Source organism: Nicotiana tomentosiformis, chromosome 8 (assembly GCF_000390325.3).
Source record: "Nicotiana tomentosiformis chromosome 8, ASM39032v3, whole genome shotgun sequence".
NCBI lineage: Eukaryota > Viridiplantae > Streptophyta > Magnoliopsida > Solanales > Solanaceae > Nicotiana > Nicotiana tomentosiformis.
The window spans coordinates 41,262,238-41,279,746 of record NC_090819.1 but is presented as its reverse complement, the minus strand read 5'-3'; the positions used below and the strand labels follow the sequence as shown (position 1 = coordinate 41,279,746).

At 37.2% G+C, this 17,509-nt stretch overlaps 1 protein-coding gene across 4 annotated transcripts in view; it reads right to left on the bottom strand.

Moving 5' to 3' along the window:
• LOC104115316 (villin-4) overlaps positions 1 to 11,069 on the bottom strand; it is a 40,079-nt gene extending 29,010 nt beyond the window's left edge. Inside the window, exons 1-8 of one of the 4 annotated variants that reach the window (XM_009625911.4) lie at positions 10,610 to 11,069; positions 5,724 to 5,771; positions 5,466 to 5,551; positions 5,222 to 5,321; positions 4,097 to 4,165; positions 3,784 to 4,020; positions 3,512 to 3,689; positions 3,297 to 3,429 (exon numbers count right to left, since the gene is read on the bottom strand). In XM_009625911.4, the coding sequence (XP_009624206.1) occupies positions 3,297 to 3,429; positions 3,512 to 3,689; positions 3,784 to 4,020; positions 4,097 to 4,165; positions 5,222 to 5,321; positions 5,466 to 5,521 (773 nt within the window). In that variant the 5' untranslated portion in view covers positions 5,522 to 5,551; positions 5,724 to 5,771; positions 10,610 to 11,069. The remainder of the gene's footprint in view (positions 1 to 3,296; positions 3,430 to 3,511; positions 3,690 to 3,783; positions 4,021 to 4,096; positions 4,166 to 5,221; positions 5,322 to 5,465; positions 5,552 to 5,723; positions 5,772 to 10,609) is intronic. The other 3 variants (XM_009625910.4, XM_009625912.4, XM_009625913.4) reach the window with 3 other exon arrangements.
• Positions 11,070 to 17,509: the final 6,440 nt, after the last annotated feature.

Genomic DNA, 17,509 nt, shown 5'->3' with positions numbered 1-17,509 from the left:
ATAAGATTCATGGAGCTAACAAAATCAATGATCTGTACGATGCTATTTACATTGTGCAAATTGCACCAGCAAAAAAGGGAAAGTCAAACACCTAGCTTTCAGAGAGTGAATGGGAGTTAAAACTTCATTAAAGCATCTGCAATCTCTTTCTGTCCATACACACCAAAAAAATGCAGGCAGAAACCATTAGCCAGATCTTTTTAATAGGCTTTCTAACTCTCCAAAGTCCCCAGCTTGCGTAAGCATCTCTGGCACTATAGGGCATCATCAAGTGTACCCCAAAAACTCTTAGGAACATGCTCCAAATGTCTTTAGCTTACTTCACAATGGAGGAGGGAGGAGAAGTCCAGTATCTTCAACTTCTTTTTCGACAAACAGATTTGAACTCTTAACCCAAAATTATCAACATTCCAGTGATCATAATGGATTTAGTTTACTGGGTAATGTAGGCCTAGGTTACAGAAAAGAGAAAGGTAAGGCCAAATTCGCTGTTTAAACTTGAGAGAGAGAGAGAGAGAGAGAGAGAGAGAGAGAGAGAGAGAGAGAGAGAACAAATACGCTCCTTGTGGCTGGAAAAAAAAAGCCGTTTGAAGTCAGGAGATTGGAACTACCATCACAAATGGTACACATGATTACTGAAAGGAGAGGAAACTAATAGAATTGGTAGAGTCAACTTTCTTAGAGTTTGCAAGCTGCTGAGACTACTTTAGGATAGACATCATTTTGCTGGCGATTCTGCAAAAAAAAAAATGTTGCACTAGAGGTGCTAGTTCCGGGGTAAGAATGTACAATTTTGGACTATTCCTTACACTGCTTGGAACTTAATTTTAGAAGGAATAATTTTAATTTAAAAAAATGGAAGAGTCAATCTCTGGTTAGAGAAATTGACGACAGTAGAGTTAAAAGAAGACTTGAATTATTCCTAACTGTGGAATCTCAGTTAGGCAAATTAGGGACAATAGAATGGCAAGAAAACTTGAATGATTCCATACAGTGGACTGTAGGAACGACGGCAAATTCTCTGTTAAGTCATGCTATTAGTATTGCTGAAGCATGAGAGCAGTGCAGAAGAACACCGGCCATCCAGAATGATTGGAAAACTAAGGCCCCTCCTAATGTGGCCTATTTTGAATGGAGCACAGTGCTCAAAGTTTGATAACATTCGATAATATACAAAGAAGAGGCTTTACTCTTTACAGCAGGGGCTATCTTTGTGAAGAATACACTCAATCAGTCAAACATCTTCCACACTGCAGACAAACATGGAAAACATGGACAATATTTCGGAATTTATATGGAGTCCAGTGGGTGATGCCAGGTGATCTAAAGCATGGCCTCACTAGTGGGCAGGGACAATGGGAAAGAAGTAGAGACAATGCTAGAAGACTATTCCATTATGTGTATCTTGGACGATTTAGATAGAAAAGAAATCATAGATGTTTGAGGGGGAAAAAGAATATAAAGCTTAGACGCCTTCAAAATCTATACTATTGGTGTAGGAAGAATGTGGTAAGTTGGTATAGGGTACAAGTGATAGCATCCTAGGAATCTCAAATCTATTCAAGGACAAGGATGAAGCTTTGGAATCTCAAAGAGGACCTTTAACAAGATCTCAAGCTAAAAAGTTGCAAAACAAGGTCATTGGATTTCAGGAGCGAACAAAGAAGTTGTTAGTTGGGAGGAAGAGCTCAAGGATAAAGGATATGAGTTGTCTAGGTGTTATAATTATTTTATGGCCCAAATTCATGTCCAAGAAGAGGTGGATTAGATCCCAAGAGATATCATCTGAAGAAGGTCCAAATCAGGCCGATGTTGGACCTATTTGGCACCTAAAATGTGTCCAGACTTTCAGCCCAAGAAGTCTAACATAAAGCCACGTTTTTATAACATAAAAAGGACTTACTTGATGTCCAAGAAGGGTACAATAGGCGTGCTAGAAGTTGAGTGCAAGTTGGTGCCAAGTTGCTTGCAAATTGCCTTCAAGATTTCCAAGATCCTATCCAAGATTAGTTTGGGACTTTCAAGATCCTATCTCTGATTGGTTTTAACTTATTTCCATATATTTTGGTACTAGATTTATTGCTTTCCTAGGTAGTTAAGGTTATGTTGACTTGATTTTTGTTTCCTAGTGTTTTTCCTTTTCCTAAGGTAGTTGGACTTGTTGTCCAAAGTAATTAGGACTTTATTTCATTATTTTTTAGCTTTAATTTCGTGACCCCCTCCTACCTATATAAGGGGTGTTTCCTTTGTTTTTAGAAAGATTTTTCTAAAAAATCTCAATAAAAATTGTGAGATTTTTCTTGCACTCTTGTGTGTGGCTACTCTTGGATTTATTCTTCAACCTTCAAGACTCAACTTAAGGTGGTAAGATTACACCCTTGTCGAAATCTTAGATCACTTCTAGGTATTCAAGAAAGGTGATAAGTTTAGGCATATTGTTGTTCACAATCTATCTCTTGTTTTTAATTCTCTACCAAAGGCGATTAGTTCTTCGTTAGCTAATTGTTGTTGTTAGGATTCAACTTCAAGAATAGACTTCTTGAATTCAAGAAACGCTTTCTTGGATTCAATCTATCTTTAATTTATGTCTTCTTTTTTGTTTCTCTACTTTCTTTTAGCTTACGCATGTTTCCTGATTTTCTTGTTTTTCTTTAGTCATTCTTGAACCCCTATCGTGTTGTTATCAGCAAGGTTGGACCTTATAATTCTGTACACATATAAAAGAAATCAGGTCCACCGACTTTCATATATTTCCAGGTACTGTATATTACTCCCTCTATTCCATAATAAGTGACTTTTTGGCCTTCTTATTTTTGGTCCAAAATAAGTGTCGTTTTACATAATCGCGAAGGAATTAACTTTATTTTTTCAAAATTTGCCCTTATTTACATATCCCAATATGTCAAGTTAACAATATTTTAATTAAGGGTAATTTAGTCAAAATATTTTTTTTTCTAGGAGCTAGTATTTTCTTAAGGGGTGTGCCGAACGCCAAAAAGTCACTTATTATGGACCGGAGGGAGTAATATTAGTTATTACTTTACTCTAAAAAATAAAAAATAAACTTAAAATTGCCAGGAAACAAGGCAATATGTAATAGACCTTCAGGTCATAGTCCTTATTTTATCTGCAATTTAAAATTGAAGTACTGGAAAATACAACAGATTTTAAAGGGAAAAGGGTATCAGCATATCAGTAAGGTGATGAATCAAGCAGCAACATATATAATAGCATTACCTAAATTGATGTGGAAAGGGGGATCTGAAGATGCAACATCAGATGTAGGAATAACTCACCTATACAATCTAGTAGGAACAGTATCAATGCTTTTAGCCCCATCCCTTGTAGTCTTCCTTGGAAGAGGAGCAAAGCCACCAAAAAAGCCCCAGAATTCTCCGGTCTCAGCGTCAGCCATCAATTTACCATCCTCTACATGTCAATCAGACCACAGTTTAATGCAACAGACACTTCAGCATAATTGCCTTAAGTAACTAAATTACTAACTACTTACCAATTGCAGCGACCTCACATTTGCCGTCGTGGTACGTATCTTTAATGTACTGAACAACTTCAAGTGCTTTCGCCCTTTCTTGAATAGAGGAATTGGAACCATTAAATTGGAAGATTTTTGACTTGGTATCAAGAATGAAGATGTCATCATGATTAAGTGAGGATCGAGCGAAAGGAACCTGTCCCAATAATGTAGAAATTGGTAATGAAAATTTAAGCTTAAAGGTTTTCTCATCATTCATTATCAGAAGCAAAGTAGTTGGGCAGACTTGCCTCCTTCACATGGACAACATGCTTCCCTTGGCATACGTACAAACAGGTCTTATACTCTTCTTCCTCGACATGCTTAAATCCAGATGCAATTCCACCTTTTAGAGGGATTATACATGGTTTGAAATAGGAAAGGAACTTCTCAGTTTCATGGCCCTGCACTTCACGATATTGAACCGCACGCCCACCAAGTGCTGCATCTAATTCAACAGTTTTTATGGCAGCAGCACCAGCTTCATCCTAAATAAAACAGATCCAACTATGAGATTTCATTTTAAAAAACACTGGCTGCATAATCTTCTAACTAGAAACAAACCTGACTAGTATCTTTACCAAGCCAATAATGAATATCATGTCGTAAGGCACCAGCTTTTGATGTGCTGGTCTGAAAAAGAGCAACAAAAAGCCTCAGATTAACAACTAAAGCAATATAAAAGAAAAAATTGTTGGTAAGTTACAGCAGTCTATAACATTTTTTGAAAAGGAAAACTTTCTCAAGGATATCAAGTCTACTGTTTTGCATCTTATTTAGTCCACTAAATGCTGCTTTAATGATTAGATCTAAATATGTCTCTACAAGCAAATGGCAACGGATACTCCCATAAATTCTCTGTTTCCAGACTACATTTGAGAATTTTCTCTAGGCCAAATTGATTTTTTTTTTCTTGTCTTCTTGATTCTTGAATTTTCAGCACTTTCAACCTATACACATAATCCAACTGAAATATAAGATATATGAGGCCTTTTCCAGTATCATCAAAGTTTACCAACAATCACAGTAAGCTCCTACAATCCAAACGAGAGGGAAAGACTAAAGCTCTTATAGCTGACAACTCTGACTTATTAAGCTGCAAAAGTCAGGTCATTACCGTCCCTTCAACCAGTTAAGACCCAAATGATTTCCAATTCATCAAGTGACTCTCATGCTGATCCAACATCATAAATGGCTCCATAATAGCACAATGACAGTTACCCTTTACCATGACATGGAAGCACAAAGCATTCTAGAAATAACGGCTAGATTCCAATTTGAAACTTCAATCAAGCAGTACAATACAACATGCCAGAAATGACTAGCATAAACTGTTTCTTCAAAGGAAGAAACAGATAGCCTAAATAGATTCATTTAGTTAGACTATTCCTCGTCCATAGGATGCAATAAGCATCTTCTATGGATAGGCCAGACTATATTAAGAATGAAATATTCAAAAAAATCTTGCAGGCCAAAGGAATAATTCATTTTGTTTTAACAGTTTAATAACTGCTAGTTTGAGGTATGTTGTATGAGTTAAGATTATACCACGTATATAATAGTAAAACACTATGCAATGACAACCAACGTTTTCCTGTCAGAGTCTAACAGTATGGAAGTAAAACAAATGACATCAGTAAGATCTATAAACAGATGATGAAAGCTAATAGATCAACAAAAATAACATACCTTCAAAACAATATACGAGTCTCCTGTGTAAAATTTACCGTGTGATGACTTTGGAATAGGGACTGGACTTAGCTTTTCAATACGCCAGATCTCTATTCCGCTATTAATGGGGTCAAGGAATTTGAACTTGAACACTTCTTTAGCTAAAACGTTAGCTAATGAAATTAGAAGTTAAATTTGGAAATAAACATACACATCAATTCACGACAATGTTACACTTCTACATGACCTAAAATGAGGATACGCCTTTTGGCCTGCTCCTTGAAAAGCTGGATCCAAATCTCTCATTGAAACAGCCATAGTTGTTCCTTTCTGATTTCAGTACTTCAACTGAAGAGAAGGGTATGAATAATCAGGGATAATATCAATAGAAAAGGAGAAGTTTCGAAACAAATCCTTCTACTAGGCTCATGGCACAAGAGCCTCATAAACTTCTCAGAAGATAATCCAAAACATAATTATCCAAAAGACGAAAAAAGATGGTAGAGGCAGGTTGCACTACCTAACAAAAGAAGACAAAGATGAAAGATAAGTAACAGCTGCCACAATCCTGTACATTAAGCAGAAAAAGGACAAATTATACAGAAACTCATAGAAGAACAGAAAAAATCCATCGAACATCGAATCAAATGAATGTATGCTTCACCAAGTGATGCAATATCAAGAAGGCCAAGAATCCAAGAAATTAAAGAAGAACCCATTCAAGATTAGGATTTCTTTTCCTTAACGATTAGGATTTCTTAATTCTTGTTTGAGTAGGATTATATTTATAGTTCTAGTCAAACTAGGATTGTTAGTTGGTAGTCTATTCCTACTACAATTTTTTTTCCCATTTTAGTTAGGATAAGTTTTCTCAGTCTTATTCTTATTCTAGTTTAATTAGGATTAGTTTTCCTTAACCTTATCAATCTTACTCATTGTAAGGCCTATTTAAAGGGCTCAATATGCTGAAAATAAACATTAATCACGTTTTTGAAGCAAGAGCTTAGAAAAACTAATCACCAATGTTTATTTTCAGCATATTGAGCCCTTTAAATAGGCCTTACAATGAGTAAGATTGATAAGGTTAAGGAAAACTAATCCTAATTAAACAGATTAAGAAGGAACTTTCTATGGAATGGCAACAGCATCAGTTCAAAAATCCACTTGGTGAAATGGTCCAAGGTCACACTTCCTAAATCACTTGGTGGACTTGGTGTAAAAGATCTAGCCTTGCATAGCAAGGCCATGTTGATGAAATGGCACTGGAGATTCAATCAAGATGATGCTGCTCTGGAAAGAGGTTATCACGGCTAAGTATGGGAGACTTAACCACTGGTGCACCAAACCTGTGAGATCACCCCATGGCACAGGGCTATGTGGAAACACATAAATAGCTTACGGGAAGATTTCTTCAGCAGCACATACTTCCAGGTTGGAGATGGGACCAACATAATGTTTTGGACAGACAAATGGCTAGGGGATACTACACTAAAGGAAGCATTCCCAAATCTGTTGCTTATTGAAGATAACCCAGACTCTCTCATTGCTCACAATAGAGAGGTCAACACATGGAATCCCATTCTTAGAAGGAACTTGCATGACTGGGAGGTAGATGAGTTCATTGACATGATGAAAACACTGGAGAAATGTTCAATCAACTCTCAGCTAAGGGACAAACTGAAATGGGGCAACTCTAAGGATGGCCTTTACACTGTTAAGGCAGGGTATGCTAATCTTTGCTCTAACAATTTGATGATTGATCTTTGGCCCTGGAAGCTAGTTTGGAAAACAAAACTTCCACCTAAAGTAAGCTGCTTCAGCTGGTTGGCTCTAAAGGGTGCCTGCCTCACCCAAGACAACCTAATCAGAAGAAATTTCCAACTAGCAAACAGATGTTTCATGTGTCTGTCAAATTCAGAATCCATTAACCACCTTCTCCTGCACTGTCCGGTGGCCACAGACATCTGGAATTTGTTTCTCAATATTTTTGGATTGAAATGGACTATGCCATCATCTGTCAGAGATGCCTGTGTAAGTTGGAGCTTAAGGAAAGTTGACAAGACCATCAAAAGAATATGGATTATGGTTCCTGCTAGCATTTTTTGGTGTATCTGGACCGAGAGGAATCGTAGATGCTTTGATGGTGTATCAACTTCAATTGGCTACCTGAAGGCTAGATGTTTGGTTAACCTTTTTAGTTGGGCTAATCTCTCTCCTGTAAATAACTCTAACTCTGACGTATTTTTGGATTTTGTCAGCTCTCTAGTTTTGTAGCACTTCAATTGTAAATGAGCTGATAAACTTTGCTTTGTAATCTTTTTGCATCTTCTTGATGCCTTTAATGATATCCTGCTTACTTCATCAAAAAAAAAGTGATTTACTTTTTATTTCATTGTTCTTCCTTTATTCAACACTTCTTGCAATCTTGCGGGATTGAAGAACGTATGGGTGAGGTTTCTTTTCATCTTACATTCTTCTAACTTGAGTTTGAAGAATGCTTTCGCTAGTTTTGTGAAAAACTTTAGCGGGGTGCTTTTGTTTTCTCTCTTCTTCGTGCTTGAGAGGTGCAAAACCTTGAAAGTACATCAATTTGGTATCAGAGCACAGGTTCCAGGTTCGAATTCTTGACTTGCTATCTTGTTCATCGTGTCACCAAACAAGAATATAGCAAATTCGTGATCCTCTTCAATGGATCTTCAATTAAAAATTCAGATATTAAGAACTATAGCCCTTGAACGAGACAATGAAGAAATTAAAATGCAGCTAGATAGCTTGGCGGAATCAATGAGGCATCTTATTGAATTGGTTGAAGGTTTGGTGCTTCAAAATCAGCTACCAAATCCACCACAACGCCTACAACCTCCACCACCACATAACATACTAGTGCTACCACTTCTATATCCATCAATACAACCGTGTAGAGCAAGATATATTGAGCATGATGAAGAGGTTGAATCAGACCTAGGCATAAGAGTACCAAGGCACCACGCCGAATAGGATAAAATTTTGGATAATCAAGGGAGTAAAGAGGACGAAACTGATGAAGACCATTATCAAAGAGATGAAAAACATGCATTGGATCCAAAACTTGAGTTATTACCACCAAAGTTTTATGGCGATCCATTGGATTATTCAGCCATGCGTGTCGTTGACTTTTCGCCTTTCAGAGATGCTCAACACAATATTGACTTGATTGTTGACTCTATCATCCCAAACAAGTTTGCATATTGCATTAATCCTAAAGTCCATAAAAATATGCATGAACAAGAGGAAGGATTACCTATAAAGGAGTGGATAATGGAGAGTTGGAGTCCATTTATTGGAGAAACAAAATGTCTTAACGTCATAAATATATATATGGCTATCATCAAAGTGACTGTTGGTGTACAAGCGATGCAATTGATGCATTCCCAAGAAGAGCGTCGATCTCGATGCTTAACTCAAAGCTAGACATGGAGTTGGTTAAGTTTACACCAATAACTTCATATCGTAAGTTGAAGTTTGAGAGTCAACATAGAAAGAATACATGGAGAAGGCTTGGTAGAGAGTTGAAACTTAGAAAGTAGGATTTGGTTCGACCACATTCTAAGTTTGCTTACAACGTAAAAAATCTCTATGATAAGTTATCAAAATGTAACTTAAAACCTAGTGGTATTGGGTCCCCATTCTTTATTATAGCAAATCTTGCACCATCTATAGAAGTTGTTAGACTCGAGGACGAGTCTTTTTCAACCCGGGGAGAATGATGCAAGATCAAGAAGGCCAAGAATCCAAGAAATTAAAGAAGTCCAAGAATCCATTCAAGATTAGGATTTCTTTTCCTTAACGATTAGGATTTCTTAATTCTTGTTTTAATAGGATTATATTTATAGTTTAGTGAAACTAGGATTGTTAGTTGGTAGTCCATTCCTACTAGAATTCTTTTTCCCATTTTAGTTAGGATAGGTTTTCTTAGCTTTATTGTTATTCTAGTTTAATTAGGATTAGTTTTCCTTAACCTTATCAATTTTACTCATTGTAAGGCCTATTTAAAGGGCTCAATATGCTGAAAATAAACATTGGTGATTAGTTTTTCTAAGCTCTTGCTTCAAAACGTGATTTACTTTTTATTTCATTGTTCTTCCTTTATTCAACGCTTCTTGCAATCTTGCGGGATTGAAGAACGTGTGGGAGAGGTTTTTTTTCATCTTACATTCTTCTAAAGTGAGTTTAAGAACGCTTTCGCTAGTTTTGTGAAAAACTTTAGCAGGATGCTTTTGTTTTTCTCTCTTCTTTGTGCTTGGGAGGTGCAAAACCTTGAAAGTACATCACCAAGGCAAAACACATATCACCTGGTAGCCTCTCATGACTTCAGATACTGCTCGCATTCCAGATAACACTAAAACGAAAGGAAATGGTGACTCTTCCATGAAAGGAGCTGGTAAAGCAATCTTCGTGCAAGATATATAACACATCATCTAAGAAAGGGACGTGTGGTGGATTCAAATAATCACACTGTCATTTGAATACACCTTTGTAATTGAACACGTGCAAGATATTCTTACTTGAACCCTTTAAATCTTGAAGCCATTTGTTTCATAGTGATATATAAATGTTTTTATAACCTACCAGTTACTAACCAAACCCGATTTCATCGGTTTTAGCTTCATTCTCAAGTAGACTCATCCATTTGGATTTTCAAAAATCATCCTCCACCCTCTCTTCGTCGCCTACAATACTTGTCCCATTTCATGAATGCATTTTTTTTAATTCCATTTTGATCAATAAAGCTTATTAAGCAACTAAAAGAGAAATTAAAAAAGCAATTAAAAGAGAAGGCATCACAACTTACACCACCCCTGCCCCACTCCCCCAATTGCATCCAAAAGAAAACAGTGTTTTTCCTTCATTTCTATTATCGGAGTGGGGGCGGGGAGAGGAATCCAAGGAACAGACAAAAAGGAAGAGAGAATTCTGTGGAGGGGGCAATAAATTTTTGAAGTGGGAGAAAAGAAGCAAAAGGACTCGGAGAGAACAGCGGCAAACTTAAGAAAGGAGAAAATGAAAATAAAAGAAAAAAAGAGAGGGACCAATAATATCATATCAAATCCAAAATCACAACCCCAGGAAAGAGGTGTTGCGTTCCCAATGATCTGGGAATTCAAAATCTAACCAAAACAGAACAAAACAAAACAAAACAAAATAAGACATAATAAACCAAAAAAAACTCAGATTGCACAGTCCACAAAAAAAAAAGGAGGGTCCGAAAATTGATGCTCCAACATTCGAGCATCAGTTAATAATGCAACTTCCATTCTCAGATCACACAAAAATATCTTCTCAGTTAATAATTCTAAAAGTATTTCGTGACCCAAAACAACGCATAAAAGCGAATTTCAGAAATAACAACAAAAAAAGTAAAATTACCTAGCTTTATCGAGTGAATTGACCCAAATCCACTGCCTTAAGATCAACAGATCCAATCCAACAGCACAATTAAGCAGAAATGCAAAATCTGACAGGAACAAGGGAAAGTGTTTTTGTTTTTCTTTGGAGAGAGAAAGGGAAAGGGGAGGAGAGAGAAAGAGTATTGTTATCACTAGGGGGGTAATATATGTTGGAGTGGGAGAGAGAGAAAGTCGGGGGGTTGGAGGGAATGATTTGTTGCCAGGCGTGCTTGTCACTAACGGCAGAGAAGAAAAGGGAGGTGAAAGGAAAGAGAGAGAAAAAAAGACAGTGAGATGAACTGTAAAGAATAATTAATCAATATTCCGTCCAATATATAACTACAAATTATATATTGTAGTTATTCCGTCCAATATTAATCATTTTCGTTTTCTTTTTTCTTTCTTTTTTCTTTTTTCTCTTTCCTCTCGACTAAGTAGAATTATACAACGTAAATAATGGAGCGAGGTCTTGATTAATGCGAATAAATAGGTAATTTTCCATGAGAACCAAGGTAGTTCCTTAAACATCGGATAGTGTCATAGGGTGTGTTTGGTGTAAAAAAAATATTCTTACTGAATATATTTTTTCTGAAAAATAAATTTCTCTTTTGCTTATTTTTTTATATTTAGTAAGTAAGCAAAAATATTATCCAATAGCATTTATATATAATTTAAATAAATAGTATGGGATAAGATCGGAATGGGGCTTGGGATGGCCGGATGGGGTGGGAGTGCCGCATATCGCTAGGCTCAATGCGGGATTTGTTATGAATCAGGCCCGGCCCAATGTCACACAAGTAGCTATTGGACTGAGAAAAACTATTGGGCCGAAAACAAGCAATAAGGCAAAGTTGATTTGGGATCCAGATTGAGTAGTTGCGCAAAGGTTTTGTTAAAAAGGGATATTGGTCGATTATTTTGGAGATTATGCGTATTGTGAAGAAAAATATTTGTTCCCCTCAACCCATTTCTTTGAGTCTAAGCTTATCATCAACTTCTTCTATCTATCCCTAATTACTTTACTTCCTGCAATTTCTATTGTAATTTTGTTACTAAGTTGTTGCATGTTGATATTTGAGTTGTAATCACATTTCAGTCTTATTAATAGAGTAGAGAGGTTCAGTTACTATTACTCTAGATTTGAGTTCATTACTTTGGTGCTTTCATCCATCGGACTCCAATGACAGCAGTGGTACTAGATCGATTTAACGGCATCGGCAACCTAGAGAGCTGGATTTTTCAAGCTGAGCGGTACTTCACCCACCTTGACTTCTCCGAGAAGGACTGGCTACCTCTTCCTTCCTTCTACTTTGATGATGAAGCTCTTGCTTGGTTCACTTGGTTGTTTCGGAACAATCAATTTTTCAATTGGACGCATTTCAAAGAGAAATTTGCTCAGTATTTTCGACAGTAAAACGACACATGTCCGGTGAGGCGTCTCGTTGATTCCTCACATGTTAGTTTTAACTCCATTAATACTGGCCCTATAGTTTCACAATCAGCTATGGTGTCTCCCTTTCCTGCTCCAAGCCTTTTTCTGAAGTCATTAGCATTTGAATCGGCCTATGATACAGGAAACTCGAATGTGGAACATATGTTTGATAAATTGCCAGTGAAGTATAAACTGTAGATTCCTCGACATTGATTACCGACAGTAATACTTAGATTGAAAATCCTAAAGATATAGAAGCACCTCCAATAGGGAATGAAAAATCAGTAGAGGTAGTGGAATTGGTACAGGAACCTTCTATCACTATTGAAGATATGGTGTTTAACGAAATTTCACACGCCGCAGTGAGCTCCAGCTTATTCATGATCTTAATGTTATTGTCCATGAGGGAGACAACTCTGTTACTACAGTATCCAAGGTGTACGATGATAGCTTCTGTGCAAATGCCAGCTTGAAAACCAAGGTACCTAATGCGGTGTTAGATGATACAAATGACTCTGATGTTGAGGAGGAGGAAAATTCACAAGATACTACTGTACCTCGGGTGTTTGACAAAGCTCCTCAACGAGATACATCTGGTTTTATGGTCCCTCTTGCTAATCAAGGAATTGTGATGTCGAATGCGAGTATGCGATTTGCTGCAATAGACTTTTCACTTGATGGTACCCTATGGTTACACACAGTTCCATATTTGTGTACTTCCCTTGAAGAAATTGGTGGGGCTAATCAAAATATGGTGTCACTTTACCTTGACTTTTTCTTACACACTTGCAATTGGTTTGCTACTGGGCGGCGTGATCCGCATGAAGTTGTTTCACTATTATTGACAGCTAAACGAAACAAGGATTGTCATCTGTATTCAGAGCATAGCAAGGATGCAAGAGATAATAGAATATTGATTTCTAGTTATATGGTCAAGTGGTTCGACACAGGGCAGGAACTTAACATTGCTTCAGGTTGTGCATCTCTTCCTCATATTCCTTTAAGTGATGTATCAGGTACCCATACTCTGTTTGAAGAAACAAAAAAAGATGGGGTTGTTTATTTGCAAAGTTGTTTTATAGGGAGCAGTTATATGGAGTTGAATTTGGTGTTGAGGCCTTCAATGCCATGTATCTTCATGAATGTTTCTGGTATAAATTTTTTATGGAGTATGAGCATGACCTTCCAGTAAAAGTACTTCATTCTGATGATGACAAGGTGAAAATCTCGAATTTTCTCGTGTTAGCAAAGTTTATGCGTGATATTTTGGAGCATACACTGGGAAACCAATTGATGGATGTGTGAAGGCAACACAACTGGATGATTCTGAGTTCTCCTGCTTATTTTGTGTGCAATATACTCACAAAGACTCTAGTAAGCCTTTCGCCAAATAACAATTCTGCTTGGAGCATGAATCTGCAACCTTATTCTTGTTCCTCAGCAAGTTTCATTATTTATCTCACCTTTTCAACTCTTCTGTTTGATCCTGGTATACATGACATTCCTCTACCCTATGGCGCCAACGAGATTATGTTTACAGATAGTAGTTTTCCTTCTACTTATATTTTAATAGTTGCATTATGGGGTGAACAAGTTTGTGGCCTTGGGCTGAAATATGTAAGTACTGATGCATATGATCATTTTAGTAGTTCTCTATAGGTTCTCTTAGCACTTAATCTTGTTAGTCTAGTACGACATATAGGGATAGTGCAGTGGAATGCGCTACTTGAAGACATGGATCCAAATTGTGCTGACATTATTCAGCTTGAGAAAGCTAGGCAGTGGAGGGGTCTTGAGCTTATCCCTTCAACGAATTTTACATCAGTATTGGTGGTGGCAGTAGTTAGATCAATATTGACAATCACATACAGTGAGGGGCATCTCAATACAAGATACTATGAAGGAGACAAGTACATTGACATGGCAGAGAGATTAAGTCAAGCACGTGATTCAGAAGCTTTAAAAGTTGGTCTTGCCACATGGAGAGTCAATGCTCAGTTGTTAACTGGAACCCTAGCAAACTTTCAATTGTACGCTGATTTATTAAAGCCTCATGCGAATTGTACAGCAAATATTCGTGTTGCTAGGGGAAGTGCTTGTGCTCGCCTCTATAATTATGCATGTATCCGCAAGCTATGTAACAACCAAGAAATTGTTCTCTTGGGGGACATGGCACATATCAGTGGCTTGATATTGCTATTGGGGTCATATATTCTCCTTTCAAATACGCAACTATTTTTACATGTGCTACACCGTCTATGGGTGCTAACATTTACACTCCATTTGTGTCGGAAAAGATCTTATTTGTCTGGGAGGGGTTTGATAATAAGCAGAACATATTTATTGTTGTTTCCATATTGGTCATTGTTGCAAGAAGTATACTGGATCACATGCGATTCTTTGGCAACTTCGGACATTGTGGTTGGGTTGCAATTGGTGGGGGCATGCTTCTAACACTATTCTTGACTCGAATCTTGAGGACAAGGTTCTCGTTGAGGACCGGAGTATTTTTATGAATCAGGTCCGACCCAATGTCACACAAGTAGCTATTGGGCTGAGAGAAGCTATTGGGCCGAAAACAAGCAATAGGGCCAAGTTGATTTGGGATCGAGGTTGAGTAGTTGCGGAAAGGTTTTGTTAAAAAGGGATGGTGGTCAGTTATTTTGGAGATTATGCGTATTGTGAAGAAAAATTTTTGTTCCCCTCAACCCATTTCTCTGAGTCTAAGCTTCTCATCCCTTTATTCTATCTATTCCTAGTTACTTTACTTCCTGCAATTTCTGTTGTAATTCTGCAACTAAGTTGTTGCATGTTGATATTTGAGTTGTAATTACATTTCAGTCTTATTAATAAAGTAGAAAGGTTCAGTTACTATTACTCTATATATTTGAGTTCATTATAGGATTTCTGTGGAATAGATCTTTTGGGAAGCTTTTGGACCTAGCGAAAAAGGTGGGGTGGGGTGAGGAGTGCTGGTGATAGTGGTGGTGGGGGTGGGATGAGGGGGTAAGAGCATGGATGGGATTGGCAGTGGGGTGGGATGGGCGTAAGGGTTTGGGGTTTGTTAGGAAGTAGGGTTTAGGGGTGGGTGGGAAGGAGACACTTATAAAACTTATTTTTCTTACTCCTACGAGGGAAGTCATTTTTCTAATTTTTAAGGAACTTGTTTTTTCTAGAGAAATATTTTCTAAAATATTTTGGCCAAGTAAACATGGACAATTGAAGAGTTCCTCCCCATACCAAACATACTTATAGTAACTATGCATATTATTATAATTTAAAAATATTATGACAATAGATTGAACAAAATGATCAAATTTTCCCCTTTTGCTGGAAAAATAAAATAAAGGCAAACTAAATTCTCTTTTCTCACATATTTTCTGATTTGATCACTCAAAACAGATTGTGAAGATTTTATGCTTGAAAAATAATAAAACTCATTTTATAGAATTTGAATTAAAACAAAATTAGCGAGAATAAGTTTATATGTACATCGCTGCACTAGTTTCTCCAATATGAGGACAATTATTTCTTTTGCTCGGTTTCCCATTAGTATATTCCAGACGTGCTATAAAGATGGAAGGGTATAGATAATCAACTTTAAAAGATAAAAGAATATCGTGTACTTCTTAAGGTTGAGGGATTGTTCGTGTAATAACTTAATCATTCGTATTAAATATTTGTGTTGTTGTACGATTTGAGATTTTTTACAACTTCGTATGATATTTTTGGACTTATATATATATATATATATATATATATATATATATATATATATTTGGTTTGGGACCTGAGGGGCCGGGGGTATTCCGGCATCTTGAGATGCATAATTACAGTTGTAGATTTTCTAGTTTTGGTTTTGTCACGATCCAAAATCCAACTAGTCGTGATGGCACCTAACTCAACCCGTTAGGTAAGCCAATTTAACAATAATCCAATTTTAAATGAGATCTACTGAGAAAATAATTATAATATACTCGAACTCTTTTACAAAGAATCCCCAAGGACTGGTAGTACAAATCATGAGCTTCTAAGATTTAGAGTTTACAAAGCTAGTATGAAATAAACCAAACCAAGGAGTCGTGATGTAACGATCCGATAGGTCATTATGAGTACTAGCATTTATTTCCGTGTTTTGAGACTTTTATTAGCTTCATTTGATATTTCTTGATTTACGTGCTTGGTCTGTGTCATTTTTCAAAAAGTTTTTATGTAAAAATTTGAAGAAAATGGGACTTGAGTTGACCACGGTCAACATTCTTGGTAAACGATTTCGGATCGGTATTTTGACGATTCCGGTAGGTTCATATGATATATTTGGACTTGTACGCACGTTTGGTTGGGGTTCGGGGTGACCCGAGCGCGTTTCGGCGCATTATGTGAAAGATTGTGAAAAATGAGTTTTCAAGTTGAAATCTTGAGTTTTGATGATCGATTTTTGTGATTTGATGTTATTTTGATGATTTGAGGTAGCGAGCAAGTTTATATGATGTTATTACACTTGTGTGCATGTTCGGTTTGGAGCCCGAGGGGCTCGGCTGGGTTTCAGACCATTTTTGAACTTGTTGAAACTGCTGGTTTTGCTTCTGGTGTCAAGTGCTTCGCGATCGCGAAGGGGAAAATTTGGGCTGGGGCTGGTTGCTCTTCACGAACGCGAGAGGGAGGTCACGAAAGCGAAGCATTGGGGAGATTACCCTTCACGAATGTGACTGACCACACGCGAACGCGTTGCTTTGGGGAGTGGCTGGGGAAGGCAGGATGGTCTTCATCGCGAATGCGGACCAGGGGACGCGAACACGAAGGCTGGCTGGGGAATAAGCCTTCGCGAACGTGATGTGCACTTCACGAACCCGTAGGCCTTTGGGCCAGTGCTCATCGCGAACGCGCCAGGTGCTTCGTGAACGTGAAGAACACCTGACGCCCAGCTATTTAAAAGCTAAAAGTCGGAATTTATGCATTCAACACCATTTTTGAAAGCTAGAGCTCGGACTAGAGAGGATTTTGAGGAGATTTTCATCTCAGCTTCATTGCTTAGTAAAATTTAACTAGTTTTGATGTATTTCCATAATCACCCATTGATTTTTAACCTTAATCTATGAATTTCATAGTAGAAATTAGGGATTTTAGGTAGAAATTAGGGATTTTGAGATTTAGACCTCTAATTAAGGTCGAATTTCGAAATAAATCATATAACCGGGCTCAAAGGTGAATGGGTAATCTGGTTTTGGTCCAAATCTCGGGTTTTGACCAAGCGCGCCAGGGGTTGACTTTTGTTGACTTTTTCTAATTTCATTAAAGATTGAATCTTTTTCACTCATGGGTAGTTTTAAAACATGGTCATATTGAGTTTAAGTAATCAATTGCAACTTTAGGCTTTTGAGATTTTAACCCATTTTAAAATTAACTTAATTGGACTTAGTTAATCTTAATTAGATGATATAAATATAA